General features: G+C 66.9%; 1 protein-coding gene across 3 annotated transcripts in view; it reads left to right on the top strand.

Moving 5' to 3' along the window:
• The window catches only part of Katnip (katanin interacting protein), a 163,845-nt gene extending 151,652 nt beyond the window's left edge, over positions 1–12,193 (top strand). For all 3 annotated transcript variants that reach the window (XM_047533637.1, XM_047533636.1, XM_047533638.1), the window contains 9 exons: positions 553–718; positions 3,418–3,575; positions 4,706–4,770; positions 5,763–5,873; positions 6,947–7,086; positions 9,801–9,902; positions 10,255–10,415; positions 10,511–10,599; positions 10,922–12,193. In XM_047533637.1, coding sequence (XP_047389593.1) covers positions 553–718; positions 3,418–3,575; positions 4,706–4,770; positions 5,763–5,873; positions 6,947–7,086; positions 9,801–9,902; positions 10,255–10,415; positions 10,511–10,599; positions 10,922–10,980 — 1,051 coding nt within the window. In that variant the 3' untranslated portion in view covers positions 10,981–12,193. The remainder of the gene's footprint in view (positions 1–552; positions 719–3,417; positions 3,576–4,705; positions 4,771–5,762; positions 5,874–6,946; positions 7,087–9,800; positions 9,903–10,254; positions 10,416–10,510; positions 10,600–10,921) is intronic.
• Positions 12,194–15,112: the final 2,919 nt, after the last annotated feature.

Here is a 15,112-nt window from a genome sequence, read left to right as displayed (position 1 = left end):
TGTGTGAATCTACTTACCCGTTCCTCTATTTTGATAGATTTTAGTTTATCGTTTGGGTTTTCTGTTTGTTTTCCAGTCTAAATGCTCCTGCACTGAGCATCTTTGTGCAGACAGCTTTCCAGCGTGGGGATCAGTTATATTTCCTCATAAGGAAAAAAAAAAATCCCAGGAATGGGATTGCTGGTAAAGGATCCGGGACAATGACACATTTTCCCTTTTCTTTCTTTTTTCTGTGGTGCTGGGGATTGAACCCAGGGCTTGGCCTTGAGGGGCCAGCGCTCTACCCACTGAGCTACCTCCCCAGCCCCCCACCCGCCTTCTTTGACCTCAGTGGGTGCTTGAGGCTGCCGTTAACAGCACAGGCGGCTCTGCTTGTTTTTCTGTTTTTAAACTTTCCTCTGATCCCACAGATGGGCCCCTCCGCCAGGCCTCCGCCCAGAGCCTGGTCCAGCGGGGCTGCAGCCGGCGGGGTGTGGAGGAGGCGTGGCTTGGTCCCGCCAGGGTCCCACGCCCGCGGCCGCCCCACCTGACCAATCCACCCGTTGCCTGCAGGTTGATTGACGGAGTCAACATCACCATGGAGGACGAGCACATGTGGCTGGTCCCCTTCTCTCCGGGGCTGGACCACGTGGTCACCATCCGCTTCGACAGAGCCGAGAGCATCGCTGGCCTGCGCTTCTGGAACTACAATAAATCTCCCGAGGACACCTACCGAGGGGTGAGCCGGAGCCGCGGCCGCGCAGCCCCTGACAGGGAGCCGCGCTTGATGAATGGCTGGCGTGCCTGCCAGGGCGGCATAAATCCTCCAGAACTTTCCAAGTGCAGCTGGGGCCATCCAGGGAGAGAGCCACTGCTGTGTCCTTCTGCAGACAGCAAATGCAGGCCAGGGAGCCGGCGCAGCCTCAGGACGCTGCAGGGCCTCTTTTCTTCTGGGGCTGGGGTCGGGGGCTGGCCTGGCCCCCAATCATAGTGGAGAGTTATGGCCCTGATGTCCACTGAGCCCGGGGACCAGACCTGTGCCGGGGCTTCCCGTGCTCCTGCCGACCTGTTAGATCCTTGCTCCAGGCTATGGGGCAGGTGTTACTGCTCTGTCTCCCAGCGTGTTAAACCGAGGTTCAGAGAGGTTCCGTCTCCTGCCCCAGGTCACACAGCAGGGCTCCCTGTCCACGCCTGTCAGTCTAGGAGCCCACAGGCTCTGATTTCCACACGTTTCTCATGCTGTGTGGGGGCCTCCGCGGTTCTAAGACGGCCTCTGCTGGAGGAGGAAAGAGCGAAGGAAGCGCCCTTTCCACAGCCTGTCCAGCCCGAGGTGGCTGAACGTGGCCTTTGTCCCCTCCCACTGCATGAAGCTGGTCAGGTCCCCAGAAAGGCAGCAGCACAGAGGCCCTGATGTCCAAGGGCCTGAGGCTGAACCTCGGCCCTGCCCGAGAGCTGCATGTCCTGTTTCCGCTCGGCTGTCAACAGGGAAGGAGCGGCCATGGGCCTTGGGCGGGAGACCCTTCACCACTCTACAGCTGACAAGGCCAGGACTGGACCTCGGGTCCAGTGGTCCCCAGATCTGGGCTGTGCCACAGAACTTCTTCCACGGAACCCGCAGGGCCTGAGGAACTGGGTCACTTTGGCTAGGCTGGGTGGCCCCCTCTGGGGCCAGGGCTCCTCCAGGCAGGTAGTTTACAAACCCGCCAACGCGACCCCATTCCTGCGCGAGTGCCTCTCAGGTTCCGCATGTTGAAAAAGTCAGACGCGTCGGCATTAAAAACCAGGCTTCTCACCAGGCCCGTGCAGCTCCGGAGGCCGAGGCAGGAGGATCTCGAGTTCAGAGCCAGCCCCAGCAACCCAGTGAGACCCTGCCTCTAAATGAAGTTCAGAACAGTGCTGGGACGTGGCTCCGTGGTCACGCACCTTGGGTCAGTCCCCAGTTAAGGAAAAAACAAAGGCTTTTTCCTCACATGCACCTCGAGCTTCGCATCTCCTGGGCAGATCAGCCTTCACTGAGCCTCGAGGCCTGGGTCACTATGGGACTCGGGGCACTGAGTCGCTGCCCCGCAGGTCTGGCCACCATGGTGCCCGTGACAGGTGGCTCTGGCACCACGTGGGAGACGGGGGTGGACACTTGGCATGAGAGCAGATCCCAGCGGCAGCGCACAGACCCCTGACTCAAGTCCCCCGTATTCCCGAAGACCCCAGGGACACCCCAGTTGTGGGTCGCAGGCCGGGCCCTGGGCTCCCACAGGTGATGGGCTTCACGTCCTTCAGTGGGCAGGGGCGCGCTGCCCTGCGCCCCCAGGCTGGCGCCCTTAGCTGCACCGCAGAGGCGGCAGAGGAGGGGGACAGAAGCGGGGCTGGGGGAGTCGGCTCAGCCCCCTCTGCTCCTGGATTCGCGTTTTTGGCGACCCGGGGCCTCCATCCTGCTAGCTCCGAGTCCAGGGAAGGCCAGCGCCTTCAAGGGGCCAGCCGGCGAAGCCCAGGCTGGGTCGTTCCCCCGGGGCCCAGGCCCAGCTCCGAGGCCCGCTGGGCCTCAGCCTGAGGAGCGCAGAGGCCACAGGGAGGCCGGGCCCTCTGCCTGCACCCTGCCTGACAGACAAGGGGACACACGCGTCACCTGCGGCCCAGGGCGGGACTCCCCTCGTCCCCCTCTCGGCGTCCCCCACATCGCTGACACGTGGAGGAGAACCGCTTCCAAGGCCCCTCTGCCCCCGCCCTGGCCTCCCGCTCGGCCAGGGGGCGGGAGCGTGGCTGGTGGCTCCTGGTCCTTGGGCTGGGGATCCTGGTTCGAGGAGGGGTACGCTGGCCAGGCCCACACGGCACAGAGAGCTCTTAGTATGCACCCACTGTGTACCGGGCCTGGAGGCAGATGGAGTGGGTCCAGCTGGGCCTCTGCCATCGGGAGGGACCAGAAGCAGCCGGGCACTGCCAGCAGCGGGCGCCCAGGAGGATGAGCTCAGGAAGTGCCCTCCTGACCAGGCAGCCTGCACGGGGCCGTGAGGATGGGCATCCTGCTGGGCACTGGGGGCACTGCACCGTGAACTCCCCGCAGTGCCCACCTGGTGGCCGAGAGGAGCGAGGCTGGGCAGCCTCAGCCACCAGCACGGCCACGTGGTGGCCGTCCCCCACCTGCGCCCATGCCACCACAGCCCACGGCAGCAGGTGCCATGGATGGGGCTTGGCCAAGTCACATGCCACCTCTGAAGCTTGGGGACCAGAGGACGCATGTCGCTGTCCACTCAGTAGGGCCTCACGGTCTGGCCCCCACTCTGCAGTGCCCAGCGCCGCGCCTGAGGTGGAGTGGGCTGAGGAGGCTGGGGGCCCAGCCCGGGCCTGGTGTGGGGAGGGGCCGCCCCGCCGCCCCCCAGCCCTGAGGTGCCCGGCGCTGCCGGCCCTGCTGGCTCCGGCTCAGCAGGTGTGTCTGTCCACCAGGCCAAAATCGCCCACGTGACCCTGGACGGCTTGTGCGTGTCGCCCCCCGAAGGCTTCCTCATCCGGAAGGGACCTGGCAACTGCCACTTCGACTTTGCTCAAGAAATCCTCTTCGTGGACCACCTGCAGGCTCAGCCCAGGCCCCCGCCGGCCAGGAGGTGAGGGCCAGGCGGCTCTGCGGCGTCCCTGCTCCCGCGGGGCTTTGAAAGCTGATCAGACGCTCGCTTTTCAGGAGCTTTTCAACCTGGGTTTCTAAAGCTCAGCCGCTCGGAAGCCTGGGTGCCCGCCCTGTCTGGGAGGGTTGGGTCTCCAGTCTGAAGACTGGACGCTTCGCTGCGCTTCCTGCTGGGAAGAGAGGCCGCGGCCAGACGGCGGCTCCCCGCTCTGGTCTGGCTCCTGTTTAGGTTCAGGAGGACGGGGCTTCCTGGCCGATCTCAGCTGCGGCTGCTCAGGGCAGGGGGTGAACACCACCTTAGGTCGGCTCCTCCAGCCCCGCGGCCCAGCCCTGGCCAGGCTCCTCCAGCCCCGCGGCCCAGCCCTGGCCAGGCCCCGAAGCCCCCGCTCCCCAGCAGCCCCTCTCTCCTCAGGCCTGTGGCTGGGGACAGTCGCTTCAAGGTAGCGTTGCCCTTGAAAGGGAGGAGGCCAGGCCAGGCCAGGGTGCCCTGCAGAGGGCAGAGAGGAGACCCTGGCCCCCGGGCGCGACCCGGGTCCTGTACTGGGGTCCTGGGGCCCCTCCCGCCAGCCTTGAGGGCGGCATGGCCCCGGCTCCGACGTGGGAACTGGGCCCCGGCGGACCTGCCTCCGCTCCCTTCCCTCTGCCCATCCCTCTGGTCACTCGGCCTGTCCAGGGGGCAGGAGGCGGGTGGCTGAGAGTGGGCAGTGGCCCCAGACAACCTCGGGCACTTCCCGCTTCCACTGCCACCAGCTGTGGGCCCTGAGAGGTCACCTCTGAGTTCCAGGGTCCCCGACCCCAGGCCAGGGGACCTGCCTCGCAGGGCATCTGGAGTGTGTTAAGAGAAGCTCCTGGAGCCGGGACTCCCGCCAGCCCCACACTGGCCTTGGCGACGTCCCCATGCATGACCTGGGTGCTGTGTCCAAGGGACAGAGGGAGGGAGGCACGGGGACGGGGGTGACCGGCCCTTGGCCAAGCCACAGGCCATCTTGAGATGGGCTCCGTCTCCCCTGGGAGATGGGAGCGCAGGGCATGCAGGGGCTGTAGCCTGGACGGTGACTGGCCAGGGGTGCTGGCCCTTGGGGTCTTCCTCATGGTGCGGCTTTGTTTGTCCAGGCTCAGCATGAGAAGCTCGGAGCGCGCCAGCATGGACTACGAGGCCCCGCTGATGCCCTGCGGCTGTATCCTCCCCTCCCCCGCCTCTGTCCTCCCTCTCCCCCCCTCCTCCCCCCAGGGCTCTGCCCCCCCTCCCCCTCCTCTCCCCTCCCCCTCCTCCCCCCAGGGCTCTGCCCCCCCTCCCCCTCCTCTCCCTCCCCCTCCTCCCCCCAGGGCTCTGTCCCCCCTCCCTCTCCTCTCCCCCTCCCCCTCCTCCCCCCAGGGCTCTGTCTCCCCTCCCTCTCCTCCTCCTCCCCCTCCTCCCCCTCCTCCCCCCAGGGCTCTGTCTCCCCTCCTTCTCCCACTCCTCCCCCTCCTCCCCCCAGGGCTCTGTCCCCCCTCCCTCTCCCCTCCCCCTCCCCCTCCTCCCCCCAGGTCTCTGTCCCCCCTCCCTCTCCTCCTCCTCCCCCTCCCCCTTCCCCTCTTCTTTCCTGCCCCCCCCCTTGCTGATCTCAGTGCATTGCCTGAATTAACTCAGTCCCCGCTACAGCTCTTAGCCCAACTAAGAAAACAGAGGCACAGAGAGGCCATGTAACTTGCCCAGGGCTGCACAGCTGGGAGAGGGAGCACCTGACTGGCGAGCCCAGGCGGCCTGGCTCTGAAGCCCTGTTGGTAGCTCCCTTCTTCTCCTAGAAGGGCTGTGCCATCACCTGTGCCCGGAGGTGCCGGGAGCCCGTGGGCAACAGGGCTGGGGAGGGCTCCCTGTCCGCTTGTGCAGGAGACTAGTGGTGGCAGGCCAGCCGCCAGGGCCCGTCCCGCCTCGGGCCGTGCAGCCCGCGCCCCCCACACTGGAGCAGGACAGAGGCGGGGACAGCACTCCGCGCTCAGCCTCCCCGAGTCTGCCCCCTGGAGGCCCCTCCAGTCTCTGGAGGCCACACCTCACGGTGTAGGAAAGTCAGGTGCCACAGAGATTTTGGCGGCACCTCGGCAGGAAGAAGGCGGCCTCCTCGCCTCCATCCACATGCCCACCCTGCCCTCTGCTCTCCGGACAAAGCCTCTTCCTTAACACGGTGCCCAGTCATCTTCCAGTTCCAGCTGCTGACCAGCTGGGGGGACCCCTACTACATCGGGCTCACCGGGCTGGAGCTGTACGGCGAGCGGGGCGAGAAGATCCCCCTGTCGGAGAACAGTATCCTCCCGGGACGGGTCCAGCGGCCACTCCTGCCTTCTGACAGGCAGATCTGACCCTGGGGCCCCACCCGCCAAGGCACCCGCAGGCCAGAGACCCCCGCCACATCCCAGTCCAGTCACCTGCCCGCGAGTGAGCGCTGCAGGCTCTGACAAGGTCTGCAGGAGACAGCAGCCCTGGGAGGCTGGCACCTCAGAGCCGCAGCCGGAGTCAGCAGCTGTGTTGAATCAGCTGCCGATGCTTCTAGAGGGAACGCCCAGTCTGTGGCGGCCCTTGAGAAACTGGTAGTGCCAGGCCGAGGTCAAGCAGAGCCATGCCGGCCCGTCTGCTGCATGTCCTTCCAGGGTCCCTCAGGCCCCACTCCTTCCTGTGTCATCTGCCAGGCCCCCCAGACCCATTATTAATGTCTACTGAGGGCTTGTCACAGGGGACCTCATTGGCCCCCACAGAAATCTTGTGAAGAAAGCATGTTGCTGTCCCCTCTTTACAGAGGAGAATCCTGAGACAGAGAGGCTGAGTAAGTTGCCTAAGGTCACACAGCGAGTGAGCCTGGCTCTGGAGCCCAGCGCCTACCCCCGAGCTGCTGCCGCTCTGTGTGACCTGCCTCATGAACACACCCTGCCCTGCCCGCCCCAGAGGGGACTCCAAGGCCCACCGCCTCTGCCAGGGCCCCGCCGTGACCCGCCAGCCTGCGGCCTCACAGCAGAGCAGGACTGGAAGCGGGTTCTGCAGCCCCACAGCACCAGCAGGCGGCCAGCTGGCCCCATCCTGCTGCGGCCCGAGCCGTCCAGCGGCCCTCACATGAGACCCGGCAGGGGTCCCGCTGTCCCCAGTGCTGCTCCTGCGCCTGGCGCCCTGCGGCCCCTTCCCAGCGGCCCGAGTCCCGCTCAGGTCCTGCACCGGGTCCACCCACGCAGACGCTTCACAGGGTGTGTCACTTAGCGTCACCAGAGCACAGGCCGCCAGCCCAAGCGTCCCGAGCCCCAGGGGCAGTGGTGAGGCGCTGACTGCCTCGGAGTGGCAGCTGTGCTGGGCGCGACATCCTAGGTTATGGCCACTTAGCCGCTGCCTAGATATCGCGGCCTTCCCGGACAGCGTGAACTCGCTGGAGGGCGTGTGCGGGGACGTCCGGACACCCGACAAGCTGGTGGACCAAGTGAACAACACCAGCGACGGCAGGCACATGTGGCTGGCCCCCATCCTGCCCGGCCTGGTGGGTTCCCGGGATGGGGTGGCGGGAGGGAGCTGTGTCCTGGTCCAGGACCTGGGCTGCTGGACCCGGGTGGTGGCGGGAGGGAGCTGTGACCTGGTCCAGGACCTGGGCTGCTGGACCCGGGTGGTGGCGGGAGGGAGCTGTGTCCTGCTCCAGGACCTGGGCTGCTGGACCCGGGTGGTGGCGGGAGGGAGCTGTGACCTGCTCCAGGACCTGGGCTGCTGGACCCGGGTGGTGGCGGGAGGGAGCTGTGACCTGGTCCAGGACCTGGGCTGCTGGACCCGGGTGGTGGCGGGAGGGAGCTGTGACCTGGTCCAGGACCTGGGCTGCTGGACCCGGGTGGTGGCGGGAGGGAGCTGTGTCCTGCTCCAGGACCTGGGCTGCTGGACCCGGGTGGTGGCGGGAGGGAGCTGTGACCTGGTCCAGGACCTGGGCTGCTGGACCCGGGTGGTGGCGGGAGGGAGCTGTGTCCTGCTCCAGGACCTGGGCTGCTGGACCCGGGTGGTGGCGGGAGGGAGCTGTGACCTGGTCCAGGACCTGGGCTGCTGGACCCGGGTGGTGGCGGGAGGGAGCTGTGACCTGGTCCAGGACCTGGGCTGCTGGACCCGGGTGGTGGCGGGAGGGAGCTGTGTCCTGCTCCAGGACCTGGGCTGCTGGACCCGGGTGGTGGCGGGAGGGAGCTGTGACCTGGTCCAGGACCTGGGCTGCTGGACCCGGGTGGTGGCGGGAGGGAGCTGTGACCTGGTCCAGGACCTGGGCTGCTGGACCCGGGTGGTGGCGGGAGGGAGCTGTGACCTGCTCCAGGACCTGGACTGCTGGACCCGGGTGGTGGCGGGAGGGAGCTGTGACCTGGTCCAGGACCTGGGCTGCTGGACCCGGGTGGTGGCGGGAGGGAGCTGTGACCTGGTCCAGGACCTGGGCTGCTGGACCCGGGTGGTGGCGGGAGGGAGCTGTGACCTGGTCCAGGACCTGGGCTGCTGGACCCGGGTGGTGGCGGGAGGGAGCTGTGTCCTGCTCCAGGACCTGGGCTGCTGGACCCGGGTGGTGGCGGGAGGGAGCTGTGTCCTGCTCCAGGACACATTAGGAGGCTCGGGAGCTGGCAGGGGTGCCCCGGGGTCAGCTCCCCCGGCCAGCGATCCTTCCTCTGCTGGGGTGGCTGCAACACGGGGCACCAGGAGCCCGTGGCAGGACCCAGGCGTCCCTCTGCCCTCTCCTGGGCTGCTCCTGCGCCTTCCTCACGTCTCTGGGCACTTGATCCCAGTGTGGTGGCCCTGTCCTCCCTGGCCCCAGTCTCCTGGTCAGCCTTCCTGGCCAGGGGCTGCTGCCCTGCTCTCAAGGCCTGGCGGGGAGCCTCGGTGGCCTTCTGCCCTCCTGCACCTGCCAGCCCACTGGAGGAGGACGGAGCCCGGGACAGGGTGGTGGGCCTGGAGCCTGTGCACAGGGCACAGCAGGGTCTGGGGCAGCCATGGCTCCCGGGCCAGCTGCCCCTTTTCCACCCATATAACTGGGCGGGAAGCAGGGGGACATTGTCCTCTCAAAATGCCACAGGAAGTGGGCAGCAGCAATTCTGACTGATGTCTTCCAAGCCCCTAGGCCCCAGCCCTGCTGTTGCAGGAGAGGGACACGGCCCTGTGGGCAGCAGGTGCAGGTCAGCAGGTATGAGCAGCCGATGTGGGCAGCAGTGTGGGCAGCAGGTGCAAGAAGCAGGTGCGGGCAGCAGGTGTGGGCAGTGGTGCGGGCAGCCAGTGCAGGGCAGCAGATGCAGGAAGCAGGTGCCAGGAAGCAGGTGTGGGCAGCAGGTGCAGACAGCAGGTGTGGGCAGCAGGTGCAGGCAGCAGGTGCCAGGAAGCAGGTGTGGGCAGGTGCAGGCAGCAGGTGCAGACGGCAGGTGTGGGCAGGTGTGGGCAGCAGGTGCAGACGGCAGGTGTGGGCAGCAGGTGCAGGCAGCAGGTGCAGACGGCAGGTGTGGGCAGGTGTGGGCAGCAGGTGCAGACGGCAGGTGTGGGCAGGTGTGGGCAGCAGGTGCGGGCAGCAGGTATGGGCAGGTGTGGGCAGGTGTGGGCAGCAGGTGCGGGCAGCAGGTGTGCACCATGGCCTTTCACCGGGCGCTGCCCAGCGTCAGGCCACCTCTCCTGCTGTCTGCTGGAGCCCACAGGCACTGAGGCGCAGGACCCTGTCCTGACCTTCACTGTCCCTGGAGAGGCCAGAAGCCAGCCTCCCCCAGGCCGGCCCCACGTCCTCCTGGGGGGCCACTGGCTTCTTCGTTTGGGCTTGTGCCCCTCATTGAGGTGGAAGGGGAGGCTGGCTGGGCTGTGGCCACTTCAGCTGGATTCTGCCACTGACCGGGCAGCCTGGCCCTGCCCAGCAGAGGCCCCAGGACACCAGTGAGCTCCTCCCCACCAGGCCTCAGGCCACCCACCTGGGCTTCTCATCTGTGACTCAGGGAAAGGGACAAGCGGGTCAGGCCCCTGACATGGCCTGTGCGTGTCCTGGGGACCCTGGGGTTGGGGATGTCCCTATGGCCCGTCCAGGCTGTTTCTGGGCCTATCTGGGGAAGGACGGGTGCCCCGGACTCTGCCAGTCTTTAAGTGAGGGCCACCGCTGGCCCAGGAAGGTGGCCCTGCCCACTGCCCAGCGAGGTTGACCTGAGGAGACGGGCGCGGGCTCTGGGCCCCTCCAGGCCTGGCCGGCAGAGCCCCTCCGCTGCCCCACAGGTGAACCGGGTCTACGTGATCTTCGACCTGCCCACCACCGTGTCCATGATCAAGCTGTGGAACTACGCGAAGACGCCGCGCCGCGGGGTGAAGGAGTTCGGGGTAGGTCTGGTGGCGGGCTGTGGAGATGAGGCTGGGCATTGGGCTGCGGGCACTTATCTGTCGCAGCTTGATGTGTCCCTCTGTGCCGAGGTGGAGATGGGCCTGGCCCAGAGGCAGGGGGCTGGTCACCGACCAGCGTTCACGCCACCCCGAGTGGCCTGGGGCTTTCCGCCCGGGTCTCCTCCAGAGCCACACTGGGATGGAGAGCGGGGACGCTCCTTGCAGCCCGGCTGCCCGGCCGCAGCCCCCTGGGTGGCGGGGCCCCGGCTGGTGACGCCTCTTCAGAGGAGGAAGCCTCGGGCTCTGCCCAGGCCAGCCCGGGGGACGGTCCCTCAGCCCCGTGTCTGCCCAGCTCCTCGTGGACGACCTGCTGGTGTACCACGGGATCCTGGCCATGGTGGGCCACCTGGCCGGGGGCATCCTGCCCACCTGCGAGCCCACGGTGCCCCACCACACCATCCTCTTCACCGAGGACACCGACCTCTGTCACCAGGAGAAGCACACGGCCATCAGGTGTGCCCCAGCCCCGCCTCCCCCGGGCCCTACGCAGGGTGGGTGGCGGGACGCTGGGCGGAGCCCGTGGAACCTCCCGCTCCCGCTCCACACAGTAACCAGGCAGAGGACCAGGACGTCCAGATGACCAATGAAAACCAGGCCGTCACCAGCTCCAGAAGGAAGCCGAGCGCGGCGGACCCAGGTCAGCCTCCCGTCTGCCCACTGGGCAGGCGGTGGGAGGGAGGGGCTGGCAGCCCGCGCACCCTGGGCACCCGAGGGGCCGTGGGCAGACCCTGGGGTGACAGGGACCTGCTTCCTGCAAGCCCTGTGCAGAGGAAGAGGTCAAGGGCAGGTCAAGGGCAGCAGAAGCCCTGCGCGGAGAGGTCCCCGTGCCCTGGGGGAAGGCAGGGGGCAGGGGTGGCCAGTCCCAAGCCCGGGTGGCAACCCAGTGGTGGGGCCTCCCCTGGGCGTGGGCACTGGTGTGAAGCCGGTGACGCCCTCCGCCCTGCGCTCTGCTTTGACAGCCCTGCGCCCCAAAACCTGCGTCAGTGAGAAGGAGCCAGCCAGACGGCGGCGGTGCTGACGCTGAGCGCCCAGCCCTGGGCCAGGGCCTCAGTCCCCGGTGTCACCACCAGGATCCCCGAGGCCCAAGAATCACAGCTCAGAGGGACAGGCGGCCATGGGGACACAGGCTGCCGCTGCCGGGTGACCGTGCCCTGCAGCTTGGGCTGCTGCGGGAGCCGGGGACCCTGCCCGGTGCCTCCCAGCACAGCGCGGCCGGTGACCACCAGGCCTGCCCACCCGCCTCAGTCCCGGAGCTGAGGTGGGCGGGCCTCGTCCAGCTTCTCAGGCCCCGCAGGGTCAGCAGCGGGAGGCCGGCCCTGGAGAAGGCCAGCTGCACACTCGGGCTGGCAGGGGGCCGTGTCTCCTGGGCCCCAAGGTCTGCCCGGGCTTCCGCCATCCCCCGTTTATCCAGGGTCCCCCAGGCCCAGTGGAGGAAAAGGGGACCCTCGGGGGCTGGCCTGGGGCCTGTCGCTCGCCAAGCCTGAGACAGGACTGGCCGTGGCGTGCATCCTGCGAGGGAAGGACGCGAGCAGGGCCTGCCAGCGCCTGGACGCGCCCTGGACTCGGCCCTTGCCCCCTCGGCGGGGCTGCCCAGCCCTCCGCCCGCCCAGCCGCCGGGAGCTGGGCGCGCCGCACCCCCGCGGGAGCCCCGAGCCTCCCTTTCCTTCTATGTAACAAGCTCGGATCAGGAGCCTAATTGGTTTCCCAGTGGTGGGTAATTTCTCGTTCCAAATATTAATCCGTTGTTTTCCTGGCGCCCAGCCCGGCGCTGCCTCTCCGAGTGCGTTCCCACGCAGCCCAGCCGCACATCCTTGATGAGCTTCGCAGCCGGCCGGGCGGCCATGCAAATGCGCTCTTCGCAGGGGCGGCTGATGTGCAGATAGCAATGGTTTCTCCGGGGAAGATCCATCATCGCCAGCTCCCAAGCCCCTGCTCCCGCCCAGCTCCAGATGTGCCCAGCCGCCGGGCCCCTGGCTCCCACCCCAGGAGCGCTGCCCTGGAGCTGGGCTGGTCACCGAAACAGTGCCATTGCCCCGAAGGGAGCCCGACCCTCCATCCCGCTCCGCCTGGGTGGGTGGGATCCGCAGGGGGCACGCTGGCTGCCAGGACCTCGGTTGGTTTTATAATAATCGTATGTACCATGCAATTTAGGAGGGAAAGGAGCTGTAAAGGCATTAACTTGAAAATAAATTTCTATTTTTTTCTCTTGCAAAATCAATAAAAGATGTTATTAAGAACAGAGTCTGGCGCACTGCATTCGGGGTCACACAGGGGAGCCGGTACCGCCTCCAAGGCCCTGAGCAGGGGTCCATTTGAAGCACAGGAACATGTGCCCTCTCTGAGCTCCCTCCCCACCTGCAGACGGTCACGATCCTGACCCTGCCTACTCAACAGAATGTCACCTCACTCCATTACTACACACCTGGCTCCTCCACCTCACAGTCCTGTGGGTTAGGTTCTGTCATTATCCTCATTTCACTGAGGCACAGAGAGGCTGTGCAACCTTCCTGGGACACACAGCTTCAGAAGGTATTGGTCAACATGCAGATCCTGGGATGACCTCTGGGAGCTGAGGCGGGTGACAATCCTATGGGTCTTTGGCACAGGGTTTTCTCCCCAGGAGTGGCTCCTCCAGCCCCCACGTGCCTGATGCCTGGGCCCCTCCCTACCGCTCTCCTCACCCAAGGCAGACTCGCTGCTGAGTGGGAAGATGGTGCAGTTGGGGGGCGGGGGCTGCGCCGCGGCTCAGGGCCAGCAGCAACCCTGGCGGCACCCAGGGCTCCTTACCAACCACCCGCACTGCTGGCCAGATCCCGGGCTGGGTCCCGGGTACTCAGGGTCCAGGGAAGCAACCGCCAGGACTGTGGTCGCGGGGGCAGCACGGTCCCCACGTCCCCCCACACCTTCAGGGGTTTCGAGAGAAGGCGGACGTCCAGCGTTGTTTACTTCTGAAGGGAAACCTAGCTTGTCCCTGTCGCCTGGACTCTGGGGAGGGGAGGCCTCTCTCCCGCCCACTGCAGGGACGCCCTTCCTTCGTCCCCGTCCCTGCCCCTCTCCTGGGAGGGAGGAGAGAGGCCATTCTGGCCCTGCCCCCACGTGGACAGAAGAGCATGGTCCTCGGTCCCAGAGGTGAGAGCCCCACCTCCGCCCTCGGCCACAGCTAAGGGACAGCTGGCAGGGCTCCGGAGGAATGGCCCAGGCCCAGCAGCAGAAGCTCCTCGTCACCAGCGGGGCCAGCGCGCCTCGCATCCCGGGCACCCGGGGGCCTCCCACCCACCGGCCGGGCAGCCCCTTCCCCTCCCGGGCTCCTGGGCTGGGGGTTGCTGTTCCGTCCCACCTGAGGATTCAGGTCCCCTGTCCCTGGAGAGAGGGCCGCTCTGACAGCCTTGTCCTCCGTCCCCAGCCGGCCCACCCCAGCGGTGCTCTCCAGGTGCCCAGGCCACCGGGCCTCCGGGCTCCTCAAAAGTGCCCTGGGCAGTGAACGTGGAGGAGCAGAAGGGGACGTGGGGACAGTGACACGGGCATGGGGTTGGCTAAGCGGGCCGTCGCCATCGCTCCAGCCCTCTGGGGTTTCAGCCTAGGTTGTGCTGGGGCCGCGAGTCCAGAGGGGGCCTGGCCATGTGTCGTGCGGGTCCCCAAGTGGCCAGGGAGTCCTCCACTGCAGGGGTGTCCCGCGTCTCCCCGTGGCAATCTGACACCCGTCCAGGTTCCCAGCTCTCCAGAAAGCCCCAGCGGAAGCAGCAGCTTCGCAGCCGCGGGCTGTTCCCGCCGACTCCTCCGCAGCCTCGCTGTGCAAGGCTCCGGGCTCCGGGCACCGGGCACTGGTCGTGGTGTAGGAGTCCCTAGCCAGCGAGTCCTTCGCCCCAGCACGTGGTGTGCTGTGCAATGGTCCTGGGGCCAGCGGGCCTGTGTTCAAGTCCAGGCTCCACTACTCCTGGCCATGTGACCTTAGAAAGTGACTACGCCCTGGCCTGGGCTTCCTTACCCAGGGGGCAGGGGAACCAAGGGCACCTGCTTCGGGGTGTCCTGGTGTCCGCCATGAGACTCCATAGTTTTAGCCCTCCTGGGAGGAACGACACTGTCTCACGTGACCCTCGTTTCACAGGTGTAGACAGCCTCAGGGAGAGGGACCTGGGGACCGGGGTGTGACTCTTGAGCCCAGGCCCTTTCCGAGAGCAGCCTGGGGCCGCCTCCGGCATGGCCCCTCCCCTCTCTCCAGGACAAGCTCTTGGCTTCAGCTGATTGGTCCATGGAGGGCACAGGCCTCAGGGCTGCCGACCTATTGGCTGAGCAGGGATGGAAGTCCCGCCCCTCCTCTGCCAATCCGCCCCTGTGAGGTTCCCCGGCCCCTCCCTCTTCCGGGACTCCCCTCCAGGGGTCCTTCCTCCGCCTCTGCGACCACCCTGCAGGTGCCCCCGGAAGTCCCCAGGGGAAGGGGGAGGACGGGGCTCCACGGGGCCCCAGGCTGACCTCAGGCCACAGAGCTTTCCCTGCAGAGGCTCCTCCTGGGGTCCCAGAGCCCCTCACTCCATTTCCCCAGCCATCCTGGCGGTGGCCACTGCCCTGCCAGGCCCGCAGGCGTCAGCTGCGCCCACACCCGCTTCTGACGTAGGGACCAAACAGCAGACCAGAGCGGAGCAGTGCCCTGCTGGGTTGGGGCCAGGCAGGGGCCAGGCGTGGTGGCTTCCCATAAATCCAGGCGGAGGAGGCTGGGCTCCAATCTCTGAGGGTCCCTGGCCTCAGCTGCCACTGTCCCCCACCAGGACCCTGCTGCAGCCCCCTCTCTGGTGGCCCCACTTCTGCCCTGCAGCTCATCTCCCAGGCCTTCACCTCACACAGCTGGAAGAACTTCCCAGATGCAGCGCTGGTCATGTCTTCCTTTAAAGTCCCTCAAGGTGAAGGCCACAGCCCTTGCCATCGCCCACAAGGCCGCACAGGCAGACCCCAGAGAACGGTGGGAAGCAGCCCTCGCCTCCCTGCTCAGACCACACGGACTTGTTCCCAGCCCCAGGGCCTTTGCACAGCGGTCCTCCCACCCACACTTTCCCTGGTGGCCTCCTGCCTCGCCCTCCGTGGTCAGGCCCTCCCCACCCCCTGCCACTCCTGCACGACACTCGCACTGTTCAAAGCCGTCTCGGATTATTTAAGGT

The sequence above is a fragment of the Sciurus carolinensis genome, chromosome 18, assembly GCF_902686445.1.
Source record: "Sciurus carolinensis chromosome 18, mSciCar1.2, whole genome shotgun sequence".
NCBI classification, from domain to species: domain Eukaryota; kingdom Metazoa; phylum Chordata; class Mammalia; order Rodentia; family Sciuridae; genus Sciurus; species Sciurus carolinensis.
This window is presented reverse-complemented; position numbering and strand designations above follow the sequence as displayed.